The sequence below is a fragment of the Plecotus auritus genome, assembly GCF_963455305.1.
Source record: "Plecotus auritus genome assembly, chromosome: 8".
NCBI lineage: Eukaryota > Metazoa > Chordata > Mammalia > Chiroptera > Vespertilionidae > Plecotus > Plecotus auritus.
The window spans coordinates 86,181,748-86,195,896 of NC_137782.1; the positions used below are offsets into that span (position 1 = coordinate 86,181,748).

At 55.3% G+C, this 14,149-nt stretch overlaps 1 protein-coding gene across 1 annotated transcript; it reads left to right on the forward strand.

Annotated features, from left to right (window-relative positions):
• The first annotated feature begins 1,552 nt into the window (after positions 1 to 1,552).
• On the forward strand, positions 1,553 to 10,522 carry CST7 (cystatin F). Its single transcript, XM_080684594.1, has 4 exons — positions 1,553 to 1,791; positions 7,156 to 7,328; positions 9,346 to 9,462; positions 10,038 to 10,522. Exons 1-4 carry the CDS (start codon positions 1,722 to 1,724, stop codon positions 10,113 to 10,115), a joined length of 438 nt encoding a protein of 145 aa, XP_080540720.1. The 5' UTR covers positions 1,553 to 1,721; the 3' UTR covers positions 10,116 to 10,522.
• Positions 10,523 to 14,149: the final 3,627 nt, after the last annotated feature.

Genomic DNA, 14,149 nt, shown 5'->3' on the forward strand with positions numbered 1-14,149 from the left:
ATGTACATTTTCCCTGGAGGACCCTCTAACCATGCCGGTGTGACATCCGCTCCTTCCTGCCATGCATTTTGTGACAGAATGAGGGCCTCCCTGTACCGTAGTTTCCCTACAAGCTTGAGAGGGGCAGGGCTAGAGACGTGGAGGACTGTTCCCCACACTCACAGACCAAAGAGCCACAGCTGGAGAAGACAGTGGCCAAGGAAAGTCCCAAACCGCCCTGAGCCTTGCCCAATGCTTCTGAAAGCAAAAACAGCCCATAGCACCAACAGCGAGCCCTAAGGCCAAACTGCCACCGAGTTGGGCAAACACCAGTTGTGTGCACTTTTCTCTCCTCCAGCCCAGTCCCCGGCGGGGAACGAATCCCAGACATGGCACATGTGATCAGGGCACAGAGCTTGGCAAGGAGACACCACCCTGGAGTCCTCATGCACAGCTGCTGACAGCCAGAAGGTGAGAGGTCAGCTCTGGCAGAGCAGGCCCAGCAGAACACACCAGCTGCCTCAGCCGCCATGGATTACTAAATGTCACCAAGCACCACACACTGTGCTAATCACGCTTTGTTGATAACAGTCCTCAGGGCAGCCAGGAACCTGGGGGACTCCAACAAATTACATGGCTTACCCGAGTCACACAAACCCAGATCCCTGCCTGGAATCCAGTAGAACCCATCTGGACCCATCGGGGGAAGATCTTCCCCTAGATAGTGTTAACATGCAAGTTCTGGTTCAGAGAGTCTGCCCGTCCTACCACCCCCTTTCCTGAGGGATGCGTTACACGCACTGTCCAGGTGGCGCTGGGAACACTGAGGCTCCGGCATCTCCTGCATTGCCCATGAACTGCCCATACAGCTGGCTCCATCCAGGCCCTGAGCGTTAGCATTGAGAAAGTCCTAAATCCTCACCACAACCCATCAGAGGGAGCTGAAGCATTGAGGCTGCCCCACACCTAAGGCCACCTGGGTTTAACATTCACAGCTGGATTTAAACAAACTTGGGCCAGTTGGCTCCAGAGCCTCAGTCCTAACTACTGGCAGGTAAACGGGCACTCTGCCGGGGCTAGAACCTGTGGGCCACACTGTTCTTTCTCCTCCTTCACCAGCTCTGAGCCAAAGCCAGGCCATGACCCATCAGACAGCAAACACTGTTCCTCTCCCGCTTCCAGTACAGACATCACCAGAGGCAGCCTGTGGCTGGCCACATCCATCCTCTGAAACTGCACTCAACAGCTGCTTCCCACACGCAGGCCGGTCCACTTCCGGGTGGGGGGTGTCCACTCAGCCAGCAGGCAGGCAGTCTGCAGGGGGCCACTCAGAACCTCAGAAAAGAGGAGTCTTGGACCTGAGAAGTATGGTTTGCAGAAGGAAATCCAAGTGATTCTGCCTCTGAAAATCCCTGCTAATTTTTTTAATGCAGTGTTTCTTCTGGGTGTTTTGAGGGTAGAAGATAGAGGTGGTTTGTTCACAGGTCTCATTTCTCTTCCTCCTCCCCTTGCAAAAAAGAATCATCACACCCTGGAAACTTGAATAAAGGAAGTGGTTGACTGTGTAGCCGATAGATGTGGAGATGAAGAGCTTCTGGTCAAATGATTTAGCAAGAAACTACCACCCCTGCCAGTAACAAGGCAGGCAGCCCCCTCTGGGCGGGGCAGTTTGCAGGGTCCCCCACCATGCGCCCCAGCACCGCCCCCCCAGGCCCACAGCCAGCACTGCCTTCCCCGAAGCTATGCAGCCGGCCTGCGCGCTGCTTGCCTTGGGCAGCCTGGTCTTAAGCGCCACGGGGGACCTGTCCCCAGGTAAGTGGAGGGTGTCCCCTGGGTTCTGCCTCTCTCGGACACGATGCCCAGGCTGCTGTAGGAGCCAGGTGCCATGAGCTCCTCCTCCCATAGGCCCCGAAGCACAGTCCTGGTTGGGCAGCCCCAGCAGAGGTGTAGCTGCGAGGCCGGGGGGGGGGGGGGGGGGGGGCGGAGGGCCAGGGCTGGCGGCAGCTGCCTTCCAGGGGGCCCTAAGGGTTCGGGGATGGGGTTTGAGTGCCACCTTGAGATGAGGGAAGACTTCTGTTCTCAGCTGCTCCCTGATCCAGGGGAGGCTCCCCACGACCCTCCATGGGGACAGAGGAATGGGTGTGGGCCGGCAGTTTCTATCTGATGCCAGCCATTCCTGCCTGCTGGCTGCTGCCCTGTGACTCGGCTCTAAGGACCTGGTGATCAGACACTGTCACCCTTCCTGCCTGGCCAGTGCTGGGGGGAGGGGAGGAAGAGAGGGGTAGCCTTTGCTTCTGGAAACTGAGGCACAGCTAAGGTTGGCGACTTGCCCCGTTACGGCCAGTGACCCCCTGCCTACACACACACACACACACACACACACACACACACACACACACACACACGTGGAGTTGGAGATGCCTTCCCAGCACCAGAAGCATAGGCCATGGGTGATGGTGATGACCTGGAGGGCCCCTGTCTCACCTCCTTTAACCACCGAGGAAGCTGGTGCTGGAGGCTGGATGACCTGCTCGGGTCACAGCCGCTGCTTGGGGAGCAGGGGCAATGCCCAAGCGGAGGCTGGTTCCTGCCCTCCGCGTTCTTCAGGAGGGGCTGGAGCTGGCCAAGGAGACCAAGTGGAGGGTGTTCAGGCAGGACCAGTACCAGGGGCCAGCCCCAGCGCCTCTCAATCCGTGCAGGGGTCACCCCCCTCCTGGTGACACTGTCTATGGGAACAGGTTCCCCTGCCTCCTCCGGTTCCCAGAGCTTTGTTCTTAGCTCACACAGTGAAGCCCTCCTCTCCCCCCTGCTTTCCAGCCTGTCCTGATTGGGTGCCACTGTCATCCTGTGCCCCCCTAGTGCCATAGGAGGGGACAAGCCAGGGGGAGAAAAAGGGTGCTCAGACCAGAGAAGGACACTCCTCAAACCTTAGTGAGGGGGCTCGTGGAGGGACGCGGTACCTGCCTTCTCAGCTGTCTTGGATGCAGTTATTCATGCTACATGTAAGTTCCTTCTGCTTGCCTCAGCTTCGTCCCTTAACAGAGCAGGGACAGGTCCAGGACGCATGGAGAATCCTTAGCCGACTTGTAGCGCCCTTTCACCAGAGTTGCCCCCTCTGCTGGTGTTTCCTACTAAACAGAGCTTTCTTTATATACTTCGGCCACGCTGCGCCTACCCCTCCCTGCCGAAGCCCTGCTCAGCCAGCCCGGCCAGCCCCTTAGACCTGCTCTCTGCCACCAAGCCCCAGACGGAGGGTTTAGAGTCCACACTCACATGCAGGCCTCGGGACACGCAGACTCCCTGAGCCTGGTAGCTGTGGAGCCTGGAGCCTCCCTAAGTGTCAGTCTCTTGACCCATGAAATGGGTCAATAACCCAGCCCCTTGGGCCCTAGCGAGGCTTGACTGGCATGGACACGGAAGGCACGCTCACTGAGCCTGGGGTGCTTGCAGCCGCCCACCCTAGCCCTGCTCCTGAGTCTCTCCAGTCCTGGCAGCCCCAGGCTGTCCCACCCCACCCACCCTATCCCAGCTTCCATCCTCTCAAGTAAGTCCTTCATTTGACAGATGCGGGCCTCGGAACAAGGAGCTTGAGGGCCCCTCTGTCTGGTGGTGGAACAGAGATGGGAACTCAATCCCAGACCTGGTTCTCTCCCCCACCCCCTCACCCCCACCCTGGCCCCAAGGCTCCCACAGCCTCCCCCCACCTTCTGAGAACAGATCCCAGGGTCTTCCCGTGGGGATGGGGGTGACAGAGACCCCTAGGGTGGCACCATCTGGGCATCTGGCTTCTCCCTAAGCCTAAGCACTAAGCTGCACTCACCTAAATGCAGAGCCCCCAGCAGCTCGCCGCCCCCCCACCCCCAAGCCCTGCAGAACTTAGGGAAAATGAACCTGTTAGGCTGCTGGAAAGCTGCACTCGGCCACCAGGTCACACTCTGCTCTCCCCTCCTTATCTAGGTCATTTCCTGCTACCGCTTTCCACTGGTCTCCCCACCCCTAGCTCCCTCCCTCAGTGCTCTCCTTCACGGTCAGGTTACAGTCACCTTCCTGGATGGGCCCAGCCCGGGCCTGCATACTGCCTCCCTTCTTGTACAGTGGACTCCCTAGTCTCAGAGTCATCTTGGCATTGCTCATAGCCGCTGCCAAAATATACTTCTTGAATGAGGAAAAGGAGAGCATGGTCTCTAGAACTCGTGCCCTGCACTCCTCTGAGCCTCGGTTTCCTCACCTGTAGAATGGGCACCCAAGCACGGCCCCTGAAGAGGTGTGAGAAGGGGTTGCAGAGCAGGCTTCTCCTGCTCCCCTGCCCCTAACTTCAGCTCCCCTGCACAAAGCACAGGCCCCACACAGTGCAGAGGACAGCAGGCAGGCGGGGCTGACTCCAGGTTGGGGTCCAGGGACCTGTTTTTTTTTCTTCCCTGAAGGGGAGTTGCCTCTTTGGGATCTTTTCCTTCATGATCAGCCCTTCCCTGTTAATTTCTCTTGAATTATCCTAAAACTGGTGTGACTTTTCAACGTTTTGTAAAATTTAAAATGGAGCTTTTATTGTTTGTTTGGACCCCTGTGCTGACTTGAAACTGACATTTTAGGAAACATGTAGTTAACTAAAAATAAAGCAACTTCAATATTTTTCATAACTTTTTTGTAAGTTTACCGAAATCACTTAGAAACTAACATTACATATTCATCGGAGGTTCAGCCTCACCCGATTTCATTTCATTGTTTTAATTCTGCTAAATTCAAGCAAAATTAAAAGTAATACATTTTATTTAAAAAGTTAACAGTGGTTACTTTGGAGGGAATGAGATATAATATTTTTGTTAAACTGTCTGTATTTTTCAAATTTCCTACCCAAAACAAGTAAGCTTACAATCAGAAAAAGCAATGCATGTATGAATCCACAGTGGGGGGGCAGGGGACCATGTAGTAACTAGAAACTGCTGTGTAGACTTCAGTGATGAGCAGAAACCAAGCTCTTTCCCCAAACAGTTCTTGTTAAAATCGAGAGTCAATAGCACAGCCCCAGGAGGAGCGTCCCCACCTTGTTAGCATCAGTGTGCACGGGCATAGGAGCCACGTGGGCAGCCGGGAAAGGAAGGTTCCAGGCCCGACGCAGCCTGAGCAGCCCAGCTCCTGGAGCTCAAGGGACAGAAACAGTTCTCATGCTTCAATCTTCAGCCCCTCCAGTGAAGGCTTCCGCTTCTGTGAGGATGTCATTGGAGGGCTGGACTATTGCAAAGCAGAATCTCAGGGACTCTGTGTGGAATGAGTGGGGGAGCTCACGGCAGCAGAATCTCTAAGCCGGGAGCTTGTCCGGTTGGCGCTGCTGCTGCCCTCACACCCCCTCTCCACTTCCTGTTGCTTGGGCACCCCTGCCGCATGCTAACCCTACCTACCTCTGCAGGACCCAAGGCCCTGCCGGCCCAGATGGCAGTCACCACCACGTGTGGCTGCAGAGCACCTGACACCAGCTGGGCCACCGAAAAGCTGACCTTGACACCATTTAATTTAGCCAATGAAATAAAATTGCTGCCTTCATTGCCAGCCTGTGGGACAGCTCAGCTTGGACCGTGCTAATTTCTCAGGAACATCTGGGGAAAGTCTTAGTAAAGAGAAGCAGTTCACAGACCTAAAAACCCTCTTCCCACACAACCTCCCTCTGATTTATTTAGATTTTCCCCTGAAACTTTTAACTTTTTAATATACAAGTAGTATATGACCATTGTAGTAAAATTGACAAACAGGAGCCACCAACCAGAAAAGGCTATGTTCATGCGACCATGTTGCAATTCATGCATGCTCTGAGTTTTTTACATTCCTGTTTTTTTATAATAAAAGCCAATGTTCATAACCTGGATTAGTACACACCCACACCGGGCCAGCCTGGCCTCTGAGCATTTCTCCCCACGCCCTCCTTGCTTTGGAGCGAGCCCTGGAACACCTCTGCCCATGGCCCACTCTCAGGCCCTCCATCCGGATCCGTGTAAATGGCTCAGCCCGACCTGCTTCCTGCGGACAAATCCCTGCACAACTCCTGCCTTTCCTCACTCGCCGCGCTAATGTTTTTCTTGCCTGTTTATTTGCGGAATATGAGCTCCAGCGAACATAAGCTTCTGCACCCCCTGCACATGCAGGATGAAGAGGGCTCAGCCCGTGGGGACTGAACAAAGGAGTGAGATCAGGTTCTTCTTCAGGGAGGAGCCTCGGGTCTGCCTGGGCCTGCTGCTGGGAGAGCTGGGAGGCAGGATGTGGGGTGCCGAGGAGGGTGCCGGGGTCCTTGGTTCTGCCTGGCTGTCAGAGGCTAGGGTGTGGTGGTAGGGGAAGCCCCTTAGGTTGCTTTTCCCATCTTTTCTCCAAACATGGGCCTCCTTGGGACAGGAAGTCCAGGCCTCTCTCCCTCCCTCCACCACATGCCAGCTCCATAAAGGAGCCATGTGCGATGAAGTCACCCAGGCCTGGCCCTGTCCTCAGACGTGTACCCAAAACCGTGCAGAAAGAGGTGGCACAGGTGAGGAGCACCAGGTGCTATGGTGCTGCCTAGGGAATTGGGCCCCTAGGAGCGAGGCCTGGAAGCTGGGGAGATGCTGACAAGAGCCCCTGAGGTGGAGGAAAGCAGCAGCCTCCTTGTCAGTGAGAAGGCAGGACCAGCCTTGGGCACTTCCCTGTGGTCCACTTGTTGGAGACAAGCTGAGGAGTCGGGGCCAGATGTCGGCTTTGAAGGACAGCTGGAGCGACTTCTCCTGACACCCTGAAGCTACATCCTGTCCTGAGGCTCTGCCACCTGCAGACATGTTCAGGTTTTCTTTAACACGCATTGGAAATAACCCTGGGTTCTGAAGGAGGCTGTGTAGGCAGGGGCAGGAACTGTATCTAATCCATCATTGTAACACCCACCTTGCCTGGTTCTCAGCTTTCAGTAAGGGCAACCATGGGGATTCACAAGAATTGCACTGTGGGTGAGGGCTGGATGGGCCAGGGAGGGTGGACAGGAGAGCAGAGGGTAGTTGGTGAGGGGAGGAAAGATTGGTGAGGGGAAGGCAGATGAGGGACGAGCAGGAGGGGCTGGGGACCACACTGGGAGCAGAGAGAACTGAGCACCAAGGTGTGAAGCATGACTCTGGACCAAGGGCCCCACCAACAACAATGTTCTTGTCTGGTTCTGTGTTTCTCTTTCAGATGTTTGTTCCCAGACCTTTCACTCAGGTGTGAACCCAGGATTTCCCAAAACAATCAAGACCAACGACCCAGGAGTCCTCAAAGCAGCCAGATACAGCGTTGAAAGGTTCAACAACTGCACGAATGACATCTTCTTGTTTAAGGAGTCCCATGTCAGCAGAGCCCTGGTCCAGGTGAGGGTCTAGGCTCTGATGGCCAGCATCTCTGGGGCCAGGCTGCAGAGGCTCCTACCCCACAGGGGCCCACCTTCTAGCGCCCTGGCCATCTAGAACACAAAACAGGCCAGGAGGCTGGCAGTGGCAGCCACAGATAACCTACAACCAGGCCACCAGTGTCACCAGACTTGAACAAAAAGTCTGGGACCATCTCTTACTGAAACCAACTTCTTCTGGGTGGAGCCACTGGGAATAGCACAGAGGTGGGCTGGGGTGAAACGGGGACTAGACAGGGGCCTGCTGAAGGCTTTGGGTGGGGAGAAACCAGAAGCTGGGCAACAGGAACAAAACTGATGAAGATGCTGCCCCTTGGAGGGGCCTACTGCACCACCTGCCACAGTTGCCCCTGCCTAGGTCCCACCCCTGCCTCACCCCCTCACCAGAGCCACAGCCCCACAGGACCTTTTGACATTCTCCACCTTGGACTTATTTCACATATGAGCTTTGCCCAAAATGCACCCCCTCCTCCCCCCACACAAACCCCTCCTCCACCAGCCTTGCCTCAGTGTCACACCCTGTGAAGTTGTCACGGGATGGCTTAGCGATCTCCCATCTAGAGGGGACTCTACAGGGCAGAGCCAGGTCTTGCTCATCTGTGTCCTGAGAACACAGGGTCAGCTTGGGATAAGGGCTGCAGAATAGTGATGAGCCACAATGACGACGGGGCTGCCCGGCAGTCTCTGCCTTTACTAAAACCAGGGATACTGTACAGCCACTCAAAAGGAAGTTCCCGGTTGTGGGAAGCTGGCTTTGGACAAAACCCACACATTCCCATGGGTGTGGGTGCGGGAAGGAGGAAAAACGCTGCCACTTTGTACATACTATTAATGGTTGGTTACCTTTGGGTCACAGAATTATAGGTGATTTTTACAACTGTGTTTATTCTTTTGGGCGATTGCAAATTTTTTAAGAGTAGTGTATTTTTTTTAAAGATTTTTTAAATTGATTTTCAGAGAGAGAGGAAGGGCGAGGGAGAAAGAGAGAAACATCAATGCAAGAGCAAAACATCAATCAGCTGCCTCCTGTACATCCCCTACCAGGAATCGAGCCTGCAACCCCAGGCATGTGCTCTGACCGGGAATGGAACCGGCAACCTTTCGGTGCCTGGGATGACGCCCAACAAACTGCGCCACACTGGCCAGGGCGAGCAGTGCATTTTTATACTTAGGAAAGTATTTTCCAGAAGGCAGTCTGGTGTGGGAAGGGTTTTTAATAAGGTTTCCATGGAAATAGCCCGAGTGTCGTCACTCCAAGGACACAGCTCCAGAGACCGTGTGAGGCTGTGGCCTCCTGCAAGACCATTGCAAGTGCAAGATGCCAGAGCCGAGTGCCCAAGAGCCCTTGGAGGAAGGGGTGCATTATCCATCCCTCTGTGACGTTGGGGACTGGGTTTCACTTGGTATGTGGTGGGGCAAGACCAGGTTGTTGCCACATCCAAGTGAAGAAAGGCTGTAACTGAAAATAAAATGCCCACTCTGTTGCCAGGAATGGTGAGGAGCCAGCAGACACACTGCTTTCCCTCACCCCATGCAAAGGCCACACAGCGCAGGTGATTGTGGGTGACTAGGGCATGGGAGAGGGGCCAGGGGCAGGACTTCACCACTGCCCTGAGGCCAGGGCAGCCCCACGGCAACCCGCCTCTGCCACCCTCCTGATGCCTGATGGAGAGACCTGGCAGGACGGAAATGTCCTAAGACAGGACACAGAGCACACGTTTCGCCCCTGGAACCAAGAGCTAAGTCCCTGAGCAGCAATGAGAGGAGTGAATAAAGGAGAGAACCGGGAGGGGCCTGGGGTCCAGTCACAGGCTTTCTTCCCACAGCGGTTCGTGTATGTTCACATCCCCTCTCCACCACTCACTCCCTTTCCAGAGGGCAGGGACCAGTCCCATCAGGGCACCCTCACCACCTGTCTTAAAGCCACCTCCTGCAGGGTCGAACCAAGTAACCCAGGCCCTGCCCTCTGCTCTCTTTAGATAGTGAAAGGCCTGAAATACATGCTGGACATGGAAATTGGCAGAACTACTTGCAAGAAAACCAAGCACCCCAGTCTGGACAACTGTGACTTCCAGACCAACCACACCTTAAAGATGGTAAACAAAGGGGCTTCACTCCTCAGACCCCTCGCCACTTTCCTAGCCCCACCCCCTCTCCAGGGCTCTGGGAAACACTCCTTCATCCTCTCCCTACCCTCACAGTTCCAGATTTCACTCTTGAGTCCAGGTCTCCCAGTGTCCAATAGGATCCTACAGACACAGCAGACATAGAGGGGACACCCCCTCCTCAGAGGCGCATCCACATTCGGGGGCAGGTTAGAGCAAAAAAAGACCTTTCGAATAATTCAGAAATGTATATACACAAATGCAGCAATGTTTAAGAATCTGTAACTAAAGGCAAAAGTATATATTCTTGCATTATTCTTTCAATGTCTATAGGTTTGACATTTTTTCACAAGGCCCCTCAGGGCAAGGAGAGAACTCCTCAGTAAGGCAAACGCACATGCGTGCACACACACATGCATGCACACACATGTGCTTGCACACACATATGTGCATGCACACACAGGCAGCAGCACTGGAAACTGCAGAGCTGCAAGTGGCAGCCTCGGCGAGGCAGGTGGCCCCTGCAGCAGGCAGCACTATTCTTAGGGTGCCCTTCTTTGTTTCAGATTCTCAGTTGCTACTCTGAAGTCTGGGTCATCCCCTGGCTCCAGAGGTTCGAGGTGCCCATTCTCCACTGTCACTGACTGCCTCTCAGCAATACTACAGCTGCTGTCACTTTTGAAGTAGTATCTCCCAGCAAGCAGAATGGAAGTGCCCATGGGTTCATTACAGAGTACCTGGGATGGAAGAGTGACCAGCCCACAGTTAAAATAAATACTTCGAATTCTCTTCTAAGCTAATTCTACTGATGCTGTGTGCCTGGATTCAGAGTGTGAACATACAGGACTGAATCCTCCAATGGAAATGTTTTGGGTACTCAACTCCTGAAGGAGCCCCTCCCACCCAGGCCCTGGGTCCCCGATGCCAGCCCGAGATCTATCCTTTCGTCTGAATACTTGCAGCACTGGACGAAGGGATTCAGCTGCTATTGAGCATCTTGGCCTTTCATGGATGAAGTTATAAATAAACATGAATAAGAACTGACTATCTCAAAGCAATGGCTGCTGCTTTACCTGCTACAGGGGGACTCAGGAAGGTGAGGAGGGTGGTGAGGAGCCCCCTCACTGAGGGCCTGACCAGTCCAGGTGACTTCCACAAAGCGCCCAGGGCTTTTACTCCATGAACACAACATACTGGAGACCAGAGAGCCAGAAACAGGCCAGCCTATGTCCATTCCATGAACTGACAGGATAGGGGCACCCCACAGAGGGCGTCCACCTGCCAGCTGTGCTTCCTTCTGACGGGGGATGTCCACTCACTCCTCTCAGCAGCCTTTGAGACTCAGCAAACGCACAGCTGTGTCTAGACAAGTGGGTACAATAGGGGGCTGGGATAACATCCCACACATCCCCACCCAGGAAGAGCATCCCCCACAGAGATTCACCTAAGAGAGGGTGCACCCGCACCCATACAGACCCACCCAGAAGAGAGAGCACCCTCTCAGCAATACATCCAGGAGAGGGAGCATCCCCACACACAGACCCACCCAGGAGAGGGAGCACCCGCACCCATACAGACCCACCCAGGAGAGAGAGCACCCCCACACACAGACCCATCCAGGAGAGGGAGCACCCCCACAGACCCATCCAGGAGAGGTAGCACCCCCACACACAGACCCACCCAGGAGAGAGAGCACCCCCCCCACACACACAGACCCACCCAGGAGAGGGAGCACCCCCCCACACACAGACCCACCCAGGAGAGAGAGCACCCCCACACACAGACCCACCCAGGAGAGAGAGCACCCCCCACACACACACAGACCCATCCAGGAGAGGGAGCACCCCCACACACAGACCCACCCAGGAGAGGGAGCACCCCCCCACACACAGTCCCACCCAGGAGAGGGAGCACCCACACACACAGACCCACCCAAAAGAGGGAGAACCCCCCCACACACAGTCCCACCCAGGAGAGGGAGCACCCCCACACACAGACCCACCCAGGAGAGGGAGCACCCATACAGAACCACCCAGGAGAGGGAGCACCCACACACACACAGACCCATCCAGGAGAGGGAGCACCCCCACACACAGACCCACCCAAAAGAGGGAGAACCCCCCGCACACAGTCCCACCCAGGAGAGGGAGCACCCCCACACACAGACCCATCCAGGAGAGGGAGCACCCCCACACACAGACCCATCCAGGAGAGGGAGCACCCCCACACACACAGTCCCATCCAGTAGAGGGAGCACCCACACACACAGACCCATCCAGGAGAGGGAGCACCCCCACACACAGTCCCACCCAGGAGAGGGAGCACCCCCACACACACAGTCCCATCCAGTAGAGGGAGCACCCCCACACACAGACCCATCCAGGAGAGGGAGCACCCCCACATACAGACCCACCCAGGAGAGGGAGCACCCCCACACACAGTCCCACCCAGGAGAGGGAGCACCCCCACACACACAGTCCCATCCAGTAGAGGGAGCACCCCCACACACAGACCCATCCAGGAGAGGGAGCACCCCCACATACAGACCCACCCAGGAGAGGGAGCACCCACACACACACAGACCCATCCAGGAGAGGGAGACCCCCACACAGACCCATCCAGGAGAGGGAGACCCCCACACAGACCCACCCAGGAGAGGGAGCACCCCCACACACAGACCCACCCAAAAGAGGGAGAACCCCCCCACACAGTCCCACCCAGGAGAGGGAGCACCCCCACACACAGTCCCACCCAGGAGAGGGAGCACCCCCACACACAGACCCACCCAGGAGACGGAGACCCCCACACACAGACCCATCCAGGAGAGGGAGCACCCCACACACACACAGACCCATCCAGGAGAGGGAGCACCCCCACATACAGACCCACCCAGGAGAGGGAGCACCCCCACACACAGACCCACCCAGGAGACAGAGACCCCCACACACAGACCCATCCAGGAGACGGAGCACCCCCACACACAGACCCACCCAGAAGACGGAGCACCCCCACACACAGACCCATCCAGGAGACGGAGCACCCCCACACACAAACCCACCCAGGAGAGGGAGCACCCACACACACAGACCCACCCAGGAAAGGGAGCACCCCCACACACAGATCCACCCAGGAGAGAGAGCACCCCCACATACAGACCCACCCAGGAGACGGAGACCCCCACACACAGACCCATCCAGGAGACGGAGCACCCATACACACAGACCCACCCAGGAGACTGAGACCCCCACACACAGACCCACCCAGGAGACGGAGCACCCCCACATACAGACTCACCCAGGAGAGGTAGCACCCATACAGACCCACCCAGGAGAAGGAAGACAAGGTAAGGGTGGACACAGGAGGAGACCCAGCATCCGTGTAAGACAGGCCTTGCGCTTGCTCTGGAAGGGTATAAAACTGGACTACAGAGCAGAAGCCCAGGAGATGCCGAAGGCTGAGAGCCCCGAGGCTTCACTCAGAGATGTCCCCAGACACCCCGTGCCAGTAAGCCTGGTGTAGATGCAGGACCCCCTCTGGAATTCTTCCTGCCGAGGCCCTCTTCAAACTATGGGCTGATACAAAATATGTTGTTGCCTTTAAAAAAATACATGGACCTGATCATTCACAGGAAAAAGGAAATCCACATTAGATATGTATGGCAATTTAGCACACGTCATAAATTTGATTGTGAATAACCAAAATGAATGATCCACAGCTTCCTTCAGTGATGACAGAAAACTATAATTCCAAATCCTCAAAGTTTTTTGCTGCCTTGATTCACCTCCTTCTGGTCATTTAATTCAAGGACAGGGGTAGCAACTATGACACAAGACATTTAATTTATCCTATGATTCCAAAGGGCCCTGAAGGCAGTCCTTTCATAAAGATAAGCGAGTTCGCTCCGTGCTGTTGACCCCCTACATAAACAAGATGGCAGGAGCACCAACCCCAGGAGTGTAAGCAGGGCGGGCTTCAGGACACGGCTCACGGGGGCCTTTGTGACTTATGCAAGATAATGCAGCAAATGAGGAGGACCCCAGATTCTGAGCTCCCAGTCAGTCCTCGCTTACACGTAAGTACAGACCAGAGCTCATCAAAGCCAGGCCTGTCCTAAAATTACTCAGACCTCCAGACAGCCCCACGCCACTGGCCTTACAGGCAGGTCAGAAATGAGAATTCACACGAAGGAAGCTGTCGGGGAGAGCTGCCTCGCAGCCTCAGCACCCCTGCTAGGAGCTGCATTTGAACCCTCTTTCCCCGCCTCCCCACCCCTCCACCGCCCCTGCCCAGCCAGAAGGCTATGGGCTAACCTTCCCTCCTGGCAGGGAAAAGAAAGCCTCAATCCCCATCTCAGAACTCTCTTTGAAACCTAACCTAAACCCATGATTTTCACACCACCACTTGGGTCCAGGAATTTACTGCCTCCTATAAGTTGGCAAAGTCTTAGAACTATGGCAAACCAACCAAGACAGAAGCCAGTGGACTATGTACCCCAGCCTCAGGCTTCTGCAAACCCTCCCTCCCTGAGGTCCTCAGGGCCCAAATTCCAGGTAGAAAGGGGCTCTACTTTATAATGCACCCACAGTTCTATCAACCCCAATCCCAATGTCCCTCACAGAAGTAATTGCTTGTCTTCAAATAACTCTTAAACCTTGCAGGGTGACACCAGAAGGGAAGG

Bases quoted from the DNA above. Each gene is read 5' to 3' on its own strand.
- CST7 (XM_080684594.1), top strand. From the start codon at position 1,722: ATGCAGCCGGCCTGCGCGCTGCTTGCCTTGGGCAGCCTGGTCTTAAGC. The intron at 7,329-9,345 runs GTGAGGGTCTAG...TGCTCTCTTTAG, and splicing joins TCAGCAGAGCCCTGGTCCAG to ATAGTGAAAGGCCTGAAATA. The intron at 9,463-10,037 runs GTAAACAAAGGG...TCTTTGTTTCAG, and splicing joins CCAACCACACCTTAAAGATG to ATTCTCAGTTGCTACTCTGA.